The sequence below is a fragment of the Monodelphis domestica genome, chromosome 1 (genome assembly GCF_027887165.1).
Source record: "Monodelphis domestica isolate mMonDom1 chromosome 1, mMonDom1.pri, whole genome shotgun sequence".
In the NCBI taxonomy this organism is placed as follows: Eukaryota; Metazoa; Chordata; class Mammalia; order Didelphimorphia; family Didelphidae; genus Monodelphis; species Monodelphis domestica.
In genome coordinates this window covers 282,704,583-282,719,614 of record NC_077227.1, presented here as the reverse complement: position 1 = coordinate 282,719,614, position 15,032 = coordinate 282,704,583, and the positions used below count along the sequence as shown (strand labels likewise).

General features: G+C 38.9%; 1 protein-coding gene across 2 annotated transcripts in view; it reads right to left on the bottom strand.

The window, feature by feature from the left end:
• The window catches only part of GALNT16 (polypeptide N-acetylgalactosaminyltransferase 16), a 131,939-nt gene that overhangs the window by 40,495 nt on the left and 76,412 nt on the right, over positions 1-15,032 (bottom strand). For both annotated transcript variants that reach the window (XM_001378625.5, XM_056810949.1), the window contains exon 2: positions 284-441. In XM_001378625.5, coding sequence (XP_001378662.2) covers positions 284-441 — 158 coding nt within the window. The remainder of the gene's footprint in view (positions 1-283; positions 442-15,032) is intronic.

Below are 15,032 nucleotides of genomic sequence, written 5' to 3'. Positions count from 1 at the left end.
TTAACATAGTTGAAAAGGAGGGGGGAGATGGAATTTTCTTAAAATAAAGGTGATAGAAAGAAAATTAAGTAAATATAGACTAATAGTCCTTCCTAGACCCTTGGGCTGGACTTTCAATTCTTCTCTTTCAGATGTCTTTCTCCCACTTAAATACTGGTCAGTGGTAGAATACCACTTTCCCAAATCTCCCTTCCCCAAATAGAGAATTAAAGTCCAAAAGCAAAAGTGTGTGGGGTCTCAGCTATCAGAACTGATGTGGGAAAGGAGGAGGACCTGCTGATACCTGTAATGGCGGGTGTCCCGGATGGGGCGGTCACTGCTTAGCTTGTCGCTCTCCAGCTGGTTGAAGGCATGTTGCCTGTAGGGGTCCTCTCCGGCCTTTAACAGCTTGGAGGCCAGGTATGCTTTCTCATCAAAGCCTCTTGTAGGGATTTTGGTGACCTGAAAAGGAGATTGGGGAGGAGCAAGGGGAGACGCATGGATATATGTGGAGGAAATGATACCTGCCAGGAGGGTCTATTGTCAAGTTAGTGCTGGGTCCACACTTGTCAATCAATCAATATGTGATGGATTTGATCCATCAGCAGCTAAGGACAAAGCCCTGCTGAGGTGTGGACAAGGAGGAGTTTGTGTCCGGGTTGTATCTGATTACCAACAAAAGCTCACAGATTGGATGTCAGAGTTGCCCAGACAAAGAGGAGATTGTTCTTTCCCTTGGGGATTTTCTTGCTTCTGAAATGGTCCCTTGTCAAAAATGTTGGGTTATACAGCATGAAGTTTAATAAAACCAGTAAAGAATAGACAGGCAGGCATAGCTTTCCTACTCATTCTCTCACAATCCTACAGCATTGTTTGAAGTGGGAGAAATATTGGAAAGGAATGGCTGGTCAATATGTTCAGCTAAATGGTAATAGAATGTTTTCTAGTCTTCCAAAGGGGAAGTAGAATTCCTCCCCCCCCCCCTCCAGATCCCCTCTCCCATTCTAATAATTCAAGCATTTAGTTTGGGATGGCATGAGATAAAACTCCTAAATAAATCTGAAGAAATTTAGGTAGATATCTCAGGAGGATGTCTCCACAGCTCCCAACAATACACACGTTGGCATGCTTATACTTTCAGTCTCACCTTTATGTCAAATGACATAGCCTCTAATTTAATTTAACAAGTATTTATTCAGTGTTTGCTGGGAGAGGCAACATGAAGGAATCTTGGGGTCTGGAAGACTTGGGTTTGAGTTCTGCCTCCAAAATGTAATGGCAGTGTGATCACAGGCAATTCCCCTTATCTCTCCATCCCTCACTGCTTCAGGCATCCCTCTAAAGATTATAAATTAGGATCAATTACTGATCATCAATGGTGGAGAGAATTCTCATACTGGAAGCTCCCCACATTTATGAAATAATGTCTTGGAAAATATATAAATATATATGTGAATAAACTTCTATATATATAGGTAATGGTATTTATATTCAAAACACTGTGCTTGGTATCAGGGTTATAAAAATAAAAAAAAGAAACAATTCCTGGCTTCAAGGAACTTACTTTCTTCTGCCAAAGTTTTCTACTTCTTCCATTCACCTCTACCTGACACAAAATTGGCCCTTCTCCCTTATTATGGTCTCTGGTTGCACAGTCCTTTCCTATTACCTCAGTCCATGTACCCCAGCTCTGGCATTACTTGTTTCCACAGACAGTCTATCATTTTAATGATTCACTAGAATCACCATTACCCTCAGGCCTTTCACCATTCCTGATCTGACAATCTTCATGCCTGGGTAATTCCTACCAATTGGTTTTGGGTTTCTCTCTTCTCTTCTTTTAATGAAAGGCTTCCCAATCTCCTAATACTAGAACTTTCTCTCCCTTATTTCTCACTTATTGTTTGCTTTGTATATATTTGTTTATATGTCGTCTCTCTCACGAGATTGTAAGCTTCTTGAGGGCAAAGACTGTCTTTTGCCTCTTTTTGTATTCCAACACTTAGCATAGTGTCTCCCACATAGTAGGAGCTTAATAACTGTATTTTGCATTTTATTATATTTTCCCAGTTAGTTAAGCAATAATGAAGAAAGTAATGAAATCCATCTACCACAAATTTATAGTACAAAGGGGTCTTAATACATATTACATAATACATACAGATTTTAAGATCTTCTCTATTCCCACTAACCACTTAATTATTATTATTATTTTTTTGCTTTTTGGCATTTTAATTCTCCTTTTTATTAGGAATTGGCAAACATGAAAAATGAAGTATTATGCAAGGAATAGAAAATAAGTAAACAAAATCTCTGTTATAACTAGTTTTTTTAAGTGAACTTTAACATAAGAGGGGCAGTTTTCTTGAGCGTGAGCGCAATAGGCAGAGCACCAGATTTTGGAGTCAAAAAGACTTGAATTAAAATTCAACCTCAGATATTTACTAGCTATTTGATCCTGGGAAAGTCATTTAACTTCTGTTTGCTGTGGTTTCCTCAAATGCAAAATAAAGATCATAATAGCATCTACCTCTGAAGATTGTTATAAGGATCGAGCAAGAAAAGATTTGTCAAGCACTAAGCACAGTGCCTGGCACATTGTAGGCTCTTAATAAGTGCTTATTCCTTTCTAATAATAATAATTATACTAATGATACTCTGATTATATATATATATATATATATGTATGCACACATATATATCCCCTTCTAAACTATCTTCCGTGCTCTAATTTCTTTCCTACTTATCTTTATTTTAAAATGTTTCATTAGGGGCAGCTAAGTGGCTCAATGGATAGAGATCCACAGATGGAGTCAGGAGGACCTGGGTTCACTTCTGGCCTTAGACACTTCCTAGCTGTATGATCCTGGGCAAGTCACTTAATCCCAATTGCCTAGACCTTGCCTCTCTCTTCTGTCTTAGAAGTGATTAGGATGGAAGGTAAAGGTTGTTTTTTTTAAAGATATAAATAAAATCTATTTTTAAGACCCCAAACAAATGCTACTTTTTATGTAAAGACTTCCCATTCCTTTTCCCAGCCAGTAATAACCAGTTCTCCCCTTAATCTTCACATATAGGTGAGCTCCCTGAGAGAACAAATCATGTTTTTGCCCTTTTCCATATCCTTAGGACTTAATAAATGCCTGTTGACTGAGTGTTATAGTGTGTGCACTGACAGCTCTTTGTGAATTGACACTCATCTGTGCACTGATCATTTCCTTCTTCTTTGCTGTAAGTCCACATGAACAGTTCCTGGGTCTCATCTAAACTTTGTATCTCATGGATGTCCCAGGTCAGGGCATTGTATAAAGGAGGCATTTAATAAATGTTTGCTGAATTGAATCAATATGACTTGCTCAGTTCTAAAACAGAAGAAGGAGTATATGGCAAAGTCTCTGCCCTGGAGATACTTTATAATACATTTGGACTAACATACATGATCCTGAACACAATACAGATTACAAATACCCCTGGCTATGAGTTCACCTATCCAAGATTTTCTAGGACAATCTTGGTTTCAAGTACTGTGTCCTGTTGTTCCCCCAAACCATGGAAATAGCATAGACATGACAACATTTTGGCAAATAGTAATGGAATGTGTGATGTCAATGAGTGTTAAAATAAAAATACACTTAAGCTATAGAAGAATATGGGTTACAAAAAGAGAATCACAGGATGTAGCAAAATCATGATTCTGGAGGGGTTTAGGACCAGACCTGAGATATGATCAGGGTTATTTGCTGCTGTTCAATCTTGTCTGATTTTTGGTGACCTCAATGACCATACCCATGGGGTTTTCTTGGCAAAGATACTAGAGGGGTTAGCCATATCCTTCTCCAGCAGATCCAGTGGATCCTTTTGTCGGGCAATCAGAGATTAAGCAACTCACCCAGTGTCACACAACTAGGAAGTATCTGAGGTCATATTAAACCCAGATCTACCTGTTTCCAGGTCTATCCTCCATCTCCTGAGCCTGAGGAGCAAAGGGTTTTTATATAGTCACAAAGTTGGAAAGGACCTTAGTGGTGATCGAAGTTTATCTGTCATTGAAACAATAATCTGTGATATAACATCACTGGCCAGTAGTCAAACAGCCTTTATTTAAAAACTTCTAGGAACAAGGAATCTATCACCTCCTGCGGCCACTCATTTCACCCTTGGTCAGTTCTAATTGGTAGGATGTATTTTCTCAATTGTGATTCAATAAAAGGGTCCCAGACAGATAGTACCTTTATCTATCATAATCTGCCATAATGGGAAACAGGCTGTTGGTAAGGGGCAAAGAGTGCCTGGGCTTAAGTTTTTTTCATCAGTAAAATGCTTAGATGACCTTTAAGTTCAATTCAATTGAATTCATACAGTTATTAGACACTCTATTTGCAAGGCAAAAACAAAACAAAACAAAACAGTCTCTACCCTCAAGGAGCTTATATCCTACTAGGAAAAACAAGTCATTTTGATTCCTTTGATTATATGACTATGCAAGGCAAGCATATGAAACCTGTTCCTATGTCTCAGTTTCTTCACACAGAGGTCTCTTGTCTTTCATATCAGGCAACCCTTTTCCAATCTTTTACGGGAACATCAAAGCCAGGACCTCAGTGATTAATAAACCTATCACATCTGGAATGCTTTAAGCTAGGGATGAATTCTATGAAATGTGAATTCTATGAGTTCTAAGAAAGATGAAATATGTACTTTTGTTCTGAATGGTCTAAGCTTTGGTTTCTCATTTGGAATCTTCCTCACATGTGTGACATTCATTCCTATCTCCATGTCTTTACATTGGCAATCTTCCACACCTTCATCTTTGGAAGTACAATGCCAAGTAGCCCCAGGTCACTAGAGCTACCTAGAATTCTGAGTATGAAAAAATGATTTTTCTTGAGATCTTTTCAACCTCTTAGCATTTGTAATTATGTGGATTCAAATCCTCTTCCAAATTTTTCCAAATTTTAGAAACTCTAGTTGATTTTCTGGAAGTTAAACAAATGTTAAATTCAGAGAAAGTGCAGTGAAGGGTTGATGGGGGGAAAAGGAATTGACTTTGGACTAAATCCATTTCTCTCCCCCCCCCCCAGTTAGTAAAATGATAGACTGTAAAGATAACAGAAACAATGAGGTGCTGTGGTCTTCAGTTAAATATAAAGAAGTGTTTTCACTCAAGTGTACTACTCTTTTTGGGAGTGAAGAGGTTCTTCAAGAAGTTTTAGCTATGTCCCTAGTTGTCTCTTAAAAAGGAAGGGACTCCTGAGGAAGTGAGTTGAGGCAGGAACAGTTCTAAGGAGTGTGAGTTCTGGCAATAGAGAAGAGGAAGAGCCATTCAAGAAGAACCCAGTTGTTTAGAAGAAATCACTTTTTTTTTTATCTTGGAGAGAAAATTTTCCTCACTCCATCAGTCATGGTGTCTTACAGCATTGCTACTTGCCCAAGGGGAGAAACTGTGCCTAGCAGGAAATAAACATGAGAAGATCATAAGAGCCTAGTAGAGATGTTGTGCCTAGCAGGAACAGCATGAGAACATCATGATAAAATAAAGGATGTTTGGGTCCCAAAGCTAGGAGGTGTGAGATACTTTGGCTATATGTTCTGTATGTTGGAATTTCTCTGCTAGTGTGTATGCCCATTTTCCTCACCAATACAGCTTGTATTTTTAGAAGAATGTGCCTCAGATTTATGGAGGAGATGTTTTGTATATACTGTTCTTATGATGATGCCCCAGTAAATGCTTTTGCTTTTAGCTATTTGTGTCCTCTGGCTAATTATTAAGGATAAATGTGCCAGTGGGGACCCCCAAAGTATCTTGGTCTTCCTGGACTTGCTTCCTGTTGGGCAAAGTCACCTCCTAGGGAACCAACCTGAGTATTCAAGTTGGAGGGTGGTTCCTAGACATGCTACACATATAAACATATGAATATTAAAAATATATAGCCACAAATACATGTGCCTGTGGGTGAGTGCACACTTACAGTAAAATGAGCATATTGTTGAATTCAGCAGCTGACATCAGCTGCCTATGCTTCTGACCATCAACTGATCTTGCCCAGAGCCACGAATTGCCTGAAGGCTGATTATATGATTCCCTCCAGCTATTGCTGCCCTTCCCTAAGTGAATTTTGGGTTGTAATGTAGACCAATTTAGTTACCTCCTTCATGAGGCTGTCTCCTCAAAGTATTTAAATTCCCCTGTTCCTCATGGAGACCCAGTACTCCAATGCTATGAAGAACCCTAGATTACAATCTTGCTTCCATTGAGGGCCCTTTATTATTTCTACTTTGGTAGTGTTTTTTTTCAGATGGTCATATCTTCCTATGTAGTTTTAAAAATTAATTAATTTATTACCAATAATGTGTTACAGCAAATTTCCACACAAGTTATCCTAAGTTTTTTATCGAATTCATCTCCCTTCCTCCTTCCCTTTCATTGGTTCATAGAACGAAAATGAAAATTTTAGACCAAATAAAATCAACATTATTTTTCCTGGGACTGATTCCACTTACCATTTTCTTTCACTTCCTGTTTAAAACATTTTTTCCTAGCTTCTACTCTGCCTATGCATTATCTTCCCCTAGTAGAAAGCAAGCATTTTGAAGACAGGAACTATCTTGCTCACATATATTTGTATCCCTAGTTCTTATCAGAGTGTCTGGCACATAGTAAGTACTTAATAAATGCTTTTTCATTCATTTCTTCAATCTCTCATTTATCCATTAATGAATGCAACACCAACCTTTTCCACAAAGTGCCTCTGGGAGTTTGCCACAGGGCATTTCAGGAACCCAGAAAGGCACCAGAAATATATTTCCCTCCAATCCAGTGCTGCTGCAGCCCAGGGACATAAAATAAAGATGAGATTTGCATTTCTTCATGTTCCCTTAATGAGACAGAAAACTGTTAGGTATAGGCTTCCTTGGTACCCTGGTATAGAATAAGACTCTTATACCCACCTTACTGAAATGAAATTGAATCCCTCTAGCTTTAGACCAAAGTAAGTAGAGGACTGGTATTTCAGAGCTCTCACAGAAAAAAAAAGGAGCAAGTTTTTAATCTGGTTTCCAAATTCAGCATCATTCTTTGGCTTAAAAATGATCTCATTTCATGGCTCAGTTGGGAATTTGCCTGATGCTGTCATGCTTTGGACTGAGAGTGAGCTTGGAAAGGCTGGCATGCTTGTTACTCCAAAGAACATGAAAGCGGGGTGGATGTGGGAGGGGGTGGTGGTAAGACATAACATAAAATAAAATAACAACCAATAGCAATAAACTAGTTTAAGATGTTCAGTCCTGGCACATAATATCCAAATAGAATGTTGGGAAAAGAAGAGCACATTAGCCCCTTTAACAATCCCAATGCACATAAGATCCAGTTAGTTGTGGGATACTCAGTGTACCTTCTTAGTCAAGCTAACACCACCCCCCCAAACATCCTGGCCAACCTCTTCAGCAAGCAGAGACAACATCCAGTCTCCAAATAGCGAAAGGAGTGACTAACTGGGTCATTTCCTTCTTTAAAGTGCATGCATTATGACTACAGGGGTTGAAGGGATATGATTGAGGAGAGACTCTAAATGAACACCCTAATGCAAATACCAACAACATGGAAATGGGTTCAAATCAAGGACACATGTAATACCCTGTGGAATCCCGCGTCAGCTATGGGAGGGGTGGTGGGAGGGGGGAGGAAAAGAAAATGATCTTTTTTTCCCCAATGAATAATGTTTGAAAATGACCAAATAAAATAATGTTTAAAAGGAAAAAAATAAAAATAAAGTGCATGTATTTATTTATTCAAATGTAAAGGATGGCTCCTAGACTAAAGAGAGCCTAAACATTATCTAGTCAAGTTCCAGAGATGGTATGGATTCCTTTCCAGAAGCACTCACAACATTTTCACAATGTCTAGGAGAAATCTGGTTAAGTGAAATACCAAAAAGTGTGCAAAGAGAAAGCAATCACAAAAGAGCAGCCTGGAGAAAGAGGTGGGACAGAGTGTAAAGGTATAAGATGGGAAAGAGAAAAAGCCACACAATTATAAGAGGTAGAGCAGGGTGAGACCTTATAATCAAATTCAACCCTTTAATTTTAGAGTTGATTAAACAAAACCTTAGAGATTAACCTTTATAACCTGCCCAAGGTTAAACAGGTTAAAAATGAATGCAAAGCCAAAATTTAAATCTAGCCCCTGGGATTCCATTCTATAAAAAACATCTTCTATCTTGCCTACTGCATAAGAAATTATTCCTTGGAAAATGGCATGTCATTTGATGACTTCATTTACCATTTCCTCTGACTTCATATTCAAAACATTCCTCTTTGGCTCTTCCTCCTCCTCCTCCTGTGTGTTGTCTTCCCCTATTAAAAAGTATGCTTGATGTTCTAATGAATGCAGGTTCTTTTATGCTATAATCCAGGTCTCTTTCCACTATTCATGATGTTTAAATACAGCAGCTAAGTGGTGTGGTGGATAGAATACTGGACCTGTGGTCAGGTAGACCTGTGTTCAAATCCCTAGTTCTTAGCATGGTGCCTGACACACAGAAAATACTTAACAAATGCTTTTTCATTCATTCCTTCAATCTCTCATTTATCCATTAATGAATGCAACACCAACCCTACCCACAAAGTGCCTTTGGGGGTTTGCCACTGGGCAATATACCTCTGGGACTGATGTATGACCTTGTTCAGTCATATTTGACATTTCGTGTCCCCATGAATTACAGCACACCAGATGTTTCTGTCCTCCACTATGTCTCGAAATCTGTCCAAGTTCATGTTCATTGTTTCCATGACACTATTTATCTACCTCAACTTCTGCCATCCCATTCAATCTTTTCCAGCATCAGGATCTTTTCCAATAAATCCCATTTTCTCATTATGTGGCCAAAGTATTTAAGCTTCCTCTTCAGGACTCGACTTTTTGGTGAATGGTCTGGATTAATTTCTTTAAGTAATGGCTGATTTGATTTCCTTTCTAAGGGACTCTCAAAAGTCTTCTCCAGCACGACAATTTGAAGGCATCAATTCTGTACATTCAGCTTTCTTTATAGTCCACCTTAGCATAAGTGGGAGATTGCTGAGGGCTGATTGGCTCCAGGAGTCACTGCCCACCAAGAGAACCAGAGGATTAGCTCCCTAGCCTCCCAGGATATAGCAATGGCAGCATCTCCTCTGGAGTTCTGGCAGCTGCAACAGCCTTAGCAACAGGAGGACCTAAATTATTTTTGCCACAATCTCAACTAAGGGTGGAGGGGGCACAGCAGATAAGTGGATGGAGTTAAGAAGAAAGACTCAGAGGTAGAGGTCCGTAGGCACTTACTAACAGCATTTCCTTAAGCAGAGGACCTTAACTATTCTGAATCTCATATTTCTCATTTGTAAAATGACAGCAATAATAGCACTTACCTAACAGAGTAGTTGTGAAGCTCAAGTAAGATAAAAATATATAAAGTACTTTGCAAAACTTAAAAGGCTCCGTACACATCAGCTATTAAAGGTGGTTGTTATTTATCTTTGGTGTTGGATGCCTGACAGTGGGTTCTGATTTCCCCCCATCAATGTCTGTAGTTCTAAGGGTGGACTCATCCTCTGAGGGGCTTCTCCTGTTTCTCAGGTCTTGTTAAGCAGGATTGATTTCTGAACCATCACTGCCCACAACCCTCATTCTATCTTTCAGTCATTGTTCTGCTATTATGAGTAGTGGCACAGTTAGGGCAGCTGCTCTACTCTAGCACATCTTCTCTAATGTGGGTCACCTCTGAACCTGAAAGAGAAGTACTCCTCTGTGGCCCCTCCACTCAAGATATCAGTTCTGATAAGAGCAGCAATTTCAATTTTCTTATTTTTCCAATTCTAAAGACATTTTTTTTCTACCCACAAAAATCCTTTAGACTCCCTTATTGTCTGGTGCTGCTCTGTTGACAAGAATGGTTCTGATTATATGCCACATTTACTCAGAAGATCGACACGCTCACATCATTGGCACTGATTTTAGACTGTAGAAACTTTAATTTGGCTATTGGTACTCTAAATGTGAACTTCTTGTCCAGTGATCCACAAGAAAACACAATGTTGAAGGAGCTGAATTATATCCACATTGACATTCTTGTAAACAAAAGAACTTTGGAGGAGCTGGTGAAGTGAGCTTATCACACAGCAAAAGACAATCCTAATTGCTTGCAGAACTTGTTTCTGAAATTAAATTGTTAAATTTAACCGTCATGTGTCTTCAAGTTTGCAGCCTGGGTTTTTTCTTTCCTTGAGGTGAGTTATGAATTATTTTTGTTGGTATTTCATTTTATATATTCAGAAATACTGGGCAGTTCTGTTCTATTATTTGCTGCTAAGGATTTTTGATTCATCATCTTCTTTTGAAAGACCTGTGATTCTTATGTGGGTTCTAATATCACTTGTCTTTATAACCAGCATGTTTTGCTTGTACAGTGAGCATATATTCTTTTACTGTTACTAGTCTTTACTTTTCTTCTTCTAGATTGCCCTTTCCTTCTGTATATTTGCATTCTCAATCTGCTATCTCTTATTTCTTTGGTAAGAATTGCCATTCTAGATTTTAGTTTTTCTATTCTGCTCATTATTTTTGCTATGTAGGCTATTAATTTTGCTCTAATAATTCTCATTTCTTGTTTGGACTTCTTAGGGGTCAATCAGTCCTCAGCAAATTCCCACTTATGCTAAGATGGACTGAAAAGAAAGCTGAATGTGCAGAATTGATGCCTTCGAGTTGTGGTGCTGGAGAAGACTTCTGAGAATCCCTTGGACAGCAAGGAAATCAAGTCAGTCAATACGTAAAGAAATTAATTCAGACTATTCACTGGAAGGTCAAATCCTGAAGCTGAAGCTTAAATATTTTGGCCACATAATGGCCACACAACTTATATGCTGTGGTTCCATATTCTCCTCAAAATCCACAGCATCTTCCTTCTCATTAAAAGATCGTTTTCCTTTGTTTTACAGAATTTAGGTGTATGGAGTGTTGAGGGAGGGGTAGTATCTCTGGTATGGAGGGCTTGTCGTGCCCTCCTAGGGCAGCTCTCCAGCCTCTGACCCCCACCTGACACCCAGCTCTCACTTGTGGCTCCCAGTAGCTGCTAGCATGCGGCAGCAGCCACACCCCGGGCAACGGCTTCAACAGGCCGGCTAAACCTTGTGAGGGTAGCCATCAAGTCATCGACCCCTGGTGAACCAGGGCCTTGCTCACCCAGCATGTGAAGACTGCTTCGGCTGAACAGACAGAAGAAACCAATAAGAAGGTTCAATGGCTGAGATGGCGACGCAGCAAAGCACTGTGGAGTGCTCAGGGCGTGTTGGAGCACAAAGGACAACACAGCCATCCAATGCAGCTGAGGAAGTCTCCAGATGTAACAATTTTTTGTGCCACTGGACCCAGGGTCTGTCTCTGTGCATCGACTATTCCACTTAAATCTCTTTCACGCACAAGTATCTTTGTGCACATAAATGCCTTATTTTGTTTACTAGATCTCGAAGCTATACTTCCTTCTGTTAATATGTTGGTTTATCTGCTTATGTTCAAGGTTTTTGAGTTTCTGTCTTCCTGATGTCTTTGGTAATATGAGTCTTTTTTTTCTCCCTGATTTTTCTCTATTGGCTTTCTGACCTTGTCCAGGCTGGATCTCAAAGCATCTTAGCCACCTCCCACACTGGGTAATTCATAGTTCACAGTCTACATCTCTGCCCTTAGTGCCCTTGCGATGGTTAGAACTGTTCTTCCTTAAATCCAAGAGGATCTGTGCCTTTCTATCCTCTTTGCCTAACACAATGCACAGCACTTAAGTGACTGTTGAAAAGTAAAAGCATCCTGAGATTGGTACCTGACACAGGGACAAGACAAAGCCAGAAAACAGACCAGAGGGAAAGGAAATTTAGTGAGTACCAGAACAGCCTATGCCCCAGGGCTTCTTCTTTTGAATCTAAAACCTAGTCTTCCTCAAAAAGCCTTTTCTCTTAATACTAGTGCTTTTTCCTTTGTAGATTAACTCCTGGTTATCCCACTTCTGTCTTATTTGTATGTCCCAGTTGTTTGAATGTTGTCTCCTCTGATTAGATTGTAAACTCCCTGAGGGCAAGGGCTGGTTTTTGACTTTTTATTTATAGTGTCTGGTACATAATAGGAGCTTAAAAATGCTTACTGACTTGACTCAAAGATGAGCTGAGAAGGTGATACTAGCACTCAAGTCTTTTTTAGTGGACAGGTTGACTGGAATTTGGAAACAGGCATTTCTTTTTTTGTTGCTGTTCAATTTTTCACCCCCTTAATGAAAATGGAAACACAAATTGGCAGCTTTGGAAGTGCATTCCAGACTGTTAAATTGTTGCTTTCAGACCCTTCCTACAGTGTTGTAAAATACACATAGTGAAGGCAAGAACAGGACTGTTGACCATTTTTGCCAGCTTGTATGTTTTTCTGTAGTATTTCAGGGCTAACAATAATCAATATGTCATCTTCATATAGGGAATCTCTGAATTCAGACAACAAACATTTAATAAAGGACAGGCAGATGACTCAGTGGATAAAGAGCCAGACCTGGAGACAGTAAGTCCTGAGTTCAAATTAGACCCTGGGCAACCCTATTTGCCTAGCCCTTACTACTTTTCTTCCTTGAAGCAATACTTAGTGTTGTTGATGGTGAAAATGGAGGGAAAGGTAGGGAAAGGAAGGTAGCCAGGGTAGCCAGTTGAACCCCTTGCTCCAGTAGGGAAATTGCCATTTTAAAACGCACAGTGTGATTTTTTTAAAAATTATTAAATGTCTCTGATGTCCAGGCACTGTGCGTGCTAAGTTCTAGAAACACAAATATGAAAAGAAAAGACAATCCCTGCCCTCAAAGGAGTTTATAATCTAAGACAATATACAAAAGGAAGTTTAAAGGAGGAAGGTGAAGAGGGGAGACCTTTAACTAGATTTGACTGGCCATGACTTCTTGAAGATACTGACAGAAAGAGGACAGAGCTTTATTCACTACTACAGCCGAAAGGAAAATTATGACATCAAGGAGGAGCCATGCTATATTACTCTGGACTTTGAGCTATGGATGACCATTGCTGCTTCATCTTCTTCCCTGGAGAAGAATTATGAGTTTCCTGATGGTCAAATGATCATCGTGGGCAATGGGAGGTTCAGGAATCCAAAGGCCATCCTTTCTGGGAATGGAATCCTGAAGCACTCATGTGACCACTTTTCATTCTATCATGAAGTATGTGTATGATATTGATATCCAAAAAGATCTCTATGCCAGCACAATATTATCTGGTGGTCCCACCATGTACCCTGGGATTGTTGACAGAATGCAGAAAGAAATCTTAGTCCTCGCATCTAACAGAATGAAAATTAAAATCATTGTTTCACCTGAATTAGAAGTATTCCATTTGAAATGGTGGTTCTATTCTGGCTTTTCTCTCTACCTTCCCAGAGCTGTGACTCAGCAAGTAGGAATATAATGAAGCTGACCTGTCCACTGGCCATCACAAATTCTTCTTAAAGAACCATTAGCAGCTATGTATAGCATTTGCTACATGAGTATTCACAAAGTATAAAATCTTCCTGGAAAATATATACTTTATATTAGCTTCTTAAAACTGGAATAAGCCTTCTTTGAAAAGAAACTTATCCTTGGGGAAATTTGTGTCTTATATTAGATAAATATCACACTTTTCAGATTGTTGAACCTTTACTTATGTGACCTCACATTTAAATTAAATTGTTCTCTTGGTATTGATTTTAGCATAATTTGTTCATATCTTTGATACAAATATATATTTCTTAATTCTTATCTTCTGTCTTAGAATTAGTACCAAGTATTGGTTCTAAGACAGAAGAGCAGTAAGGACTAACACTTTGACCAAGGTCACACAGCTAGGAAGTATGTCTGGCTCTCTAACCACTGAACTACCCAGCTGTCCCTGATCTAAAATTTGATATAAAAGAATAAAACATGATATAGACCACCTCATGTAAGACTAAGTTTAGTAATTTTCAATCATGTCTGGAACTTCGTAACCCCATTTGGAGTTTTCATGGCAAAGACACTGGAATGGTTTTTCATTTCCTTCTCCATCTTATTTTGTAGATGAGAAACTGAGGCAAACAGAGTTAAGTGACTTTCTAGGATCACACAGCTAGTAAGTGTCTGAGGTCAGATTTAAACTCATGAAGATGTCTTATTGATTCCAAGCTCAGAGCTCTATCTACTGTGCCACCTGGCTGTCCCAAGGCTACATTAACTTCTATAAAATATTGACCTGATAATATGGCAGAGATCTCTGTCTTGAAATCTTGCATGATGTCCATCCCCCAAAACACTTTATAAATCTTAAAGCTTTTATGAATATAAATTGTTATTTGGCCCTCATCAGCTGTACAGTTTGGTTTTCTAAAGCATCAGATATATAGGGAGTATCTAAAGATCAGATTCCCAACAACTAAAAGAGCTGACTTGCAGAATTTCTCTCCTAAGGCTTGCAAGAATTTATTAAATGTGTGTTACATCTTGCTATTTCCCTTGCAGGAATGCATATTGTATCCAAGCCTTAGGAACCATTTTTTTCCCATAACTCACTGTTTACCCCCAATGTCATGGTGCTAATTTACTCAACCTTGAGTTGCAAAATACTTTGCATTTACCATCTGTAAATTGGTGCATCTAGTTAATTTATATAAGATTTTTGTACATTTTCTTAATGTTCTCATATAACAGCAGAATGCCAAAATTTGTGAATCATCCTACAAGCTGAGAATTGTAATAGCCAACATATCATTGTGTGAGAAAAAATAAAAGTGATCAAGTAAACCGGAAAAAAAAAGTGGCATCATGTACAACCTCATCATGAAGAGGACCTCTTCTACTTTGACTTCAAATAAGATATGCCCAGAGATACTAGTAAACACTTGGCATATATCTCCCTATTTGATGCCTTAATTGTTGATACTAAGAAGACTATTAAACAATTATTTCTGTGGCTTCTTTCTGTCTTGAAATCTTGTATAGGGCTCATCCCCCAAAGCACTTTGAAAACCTTAA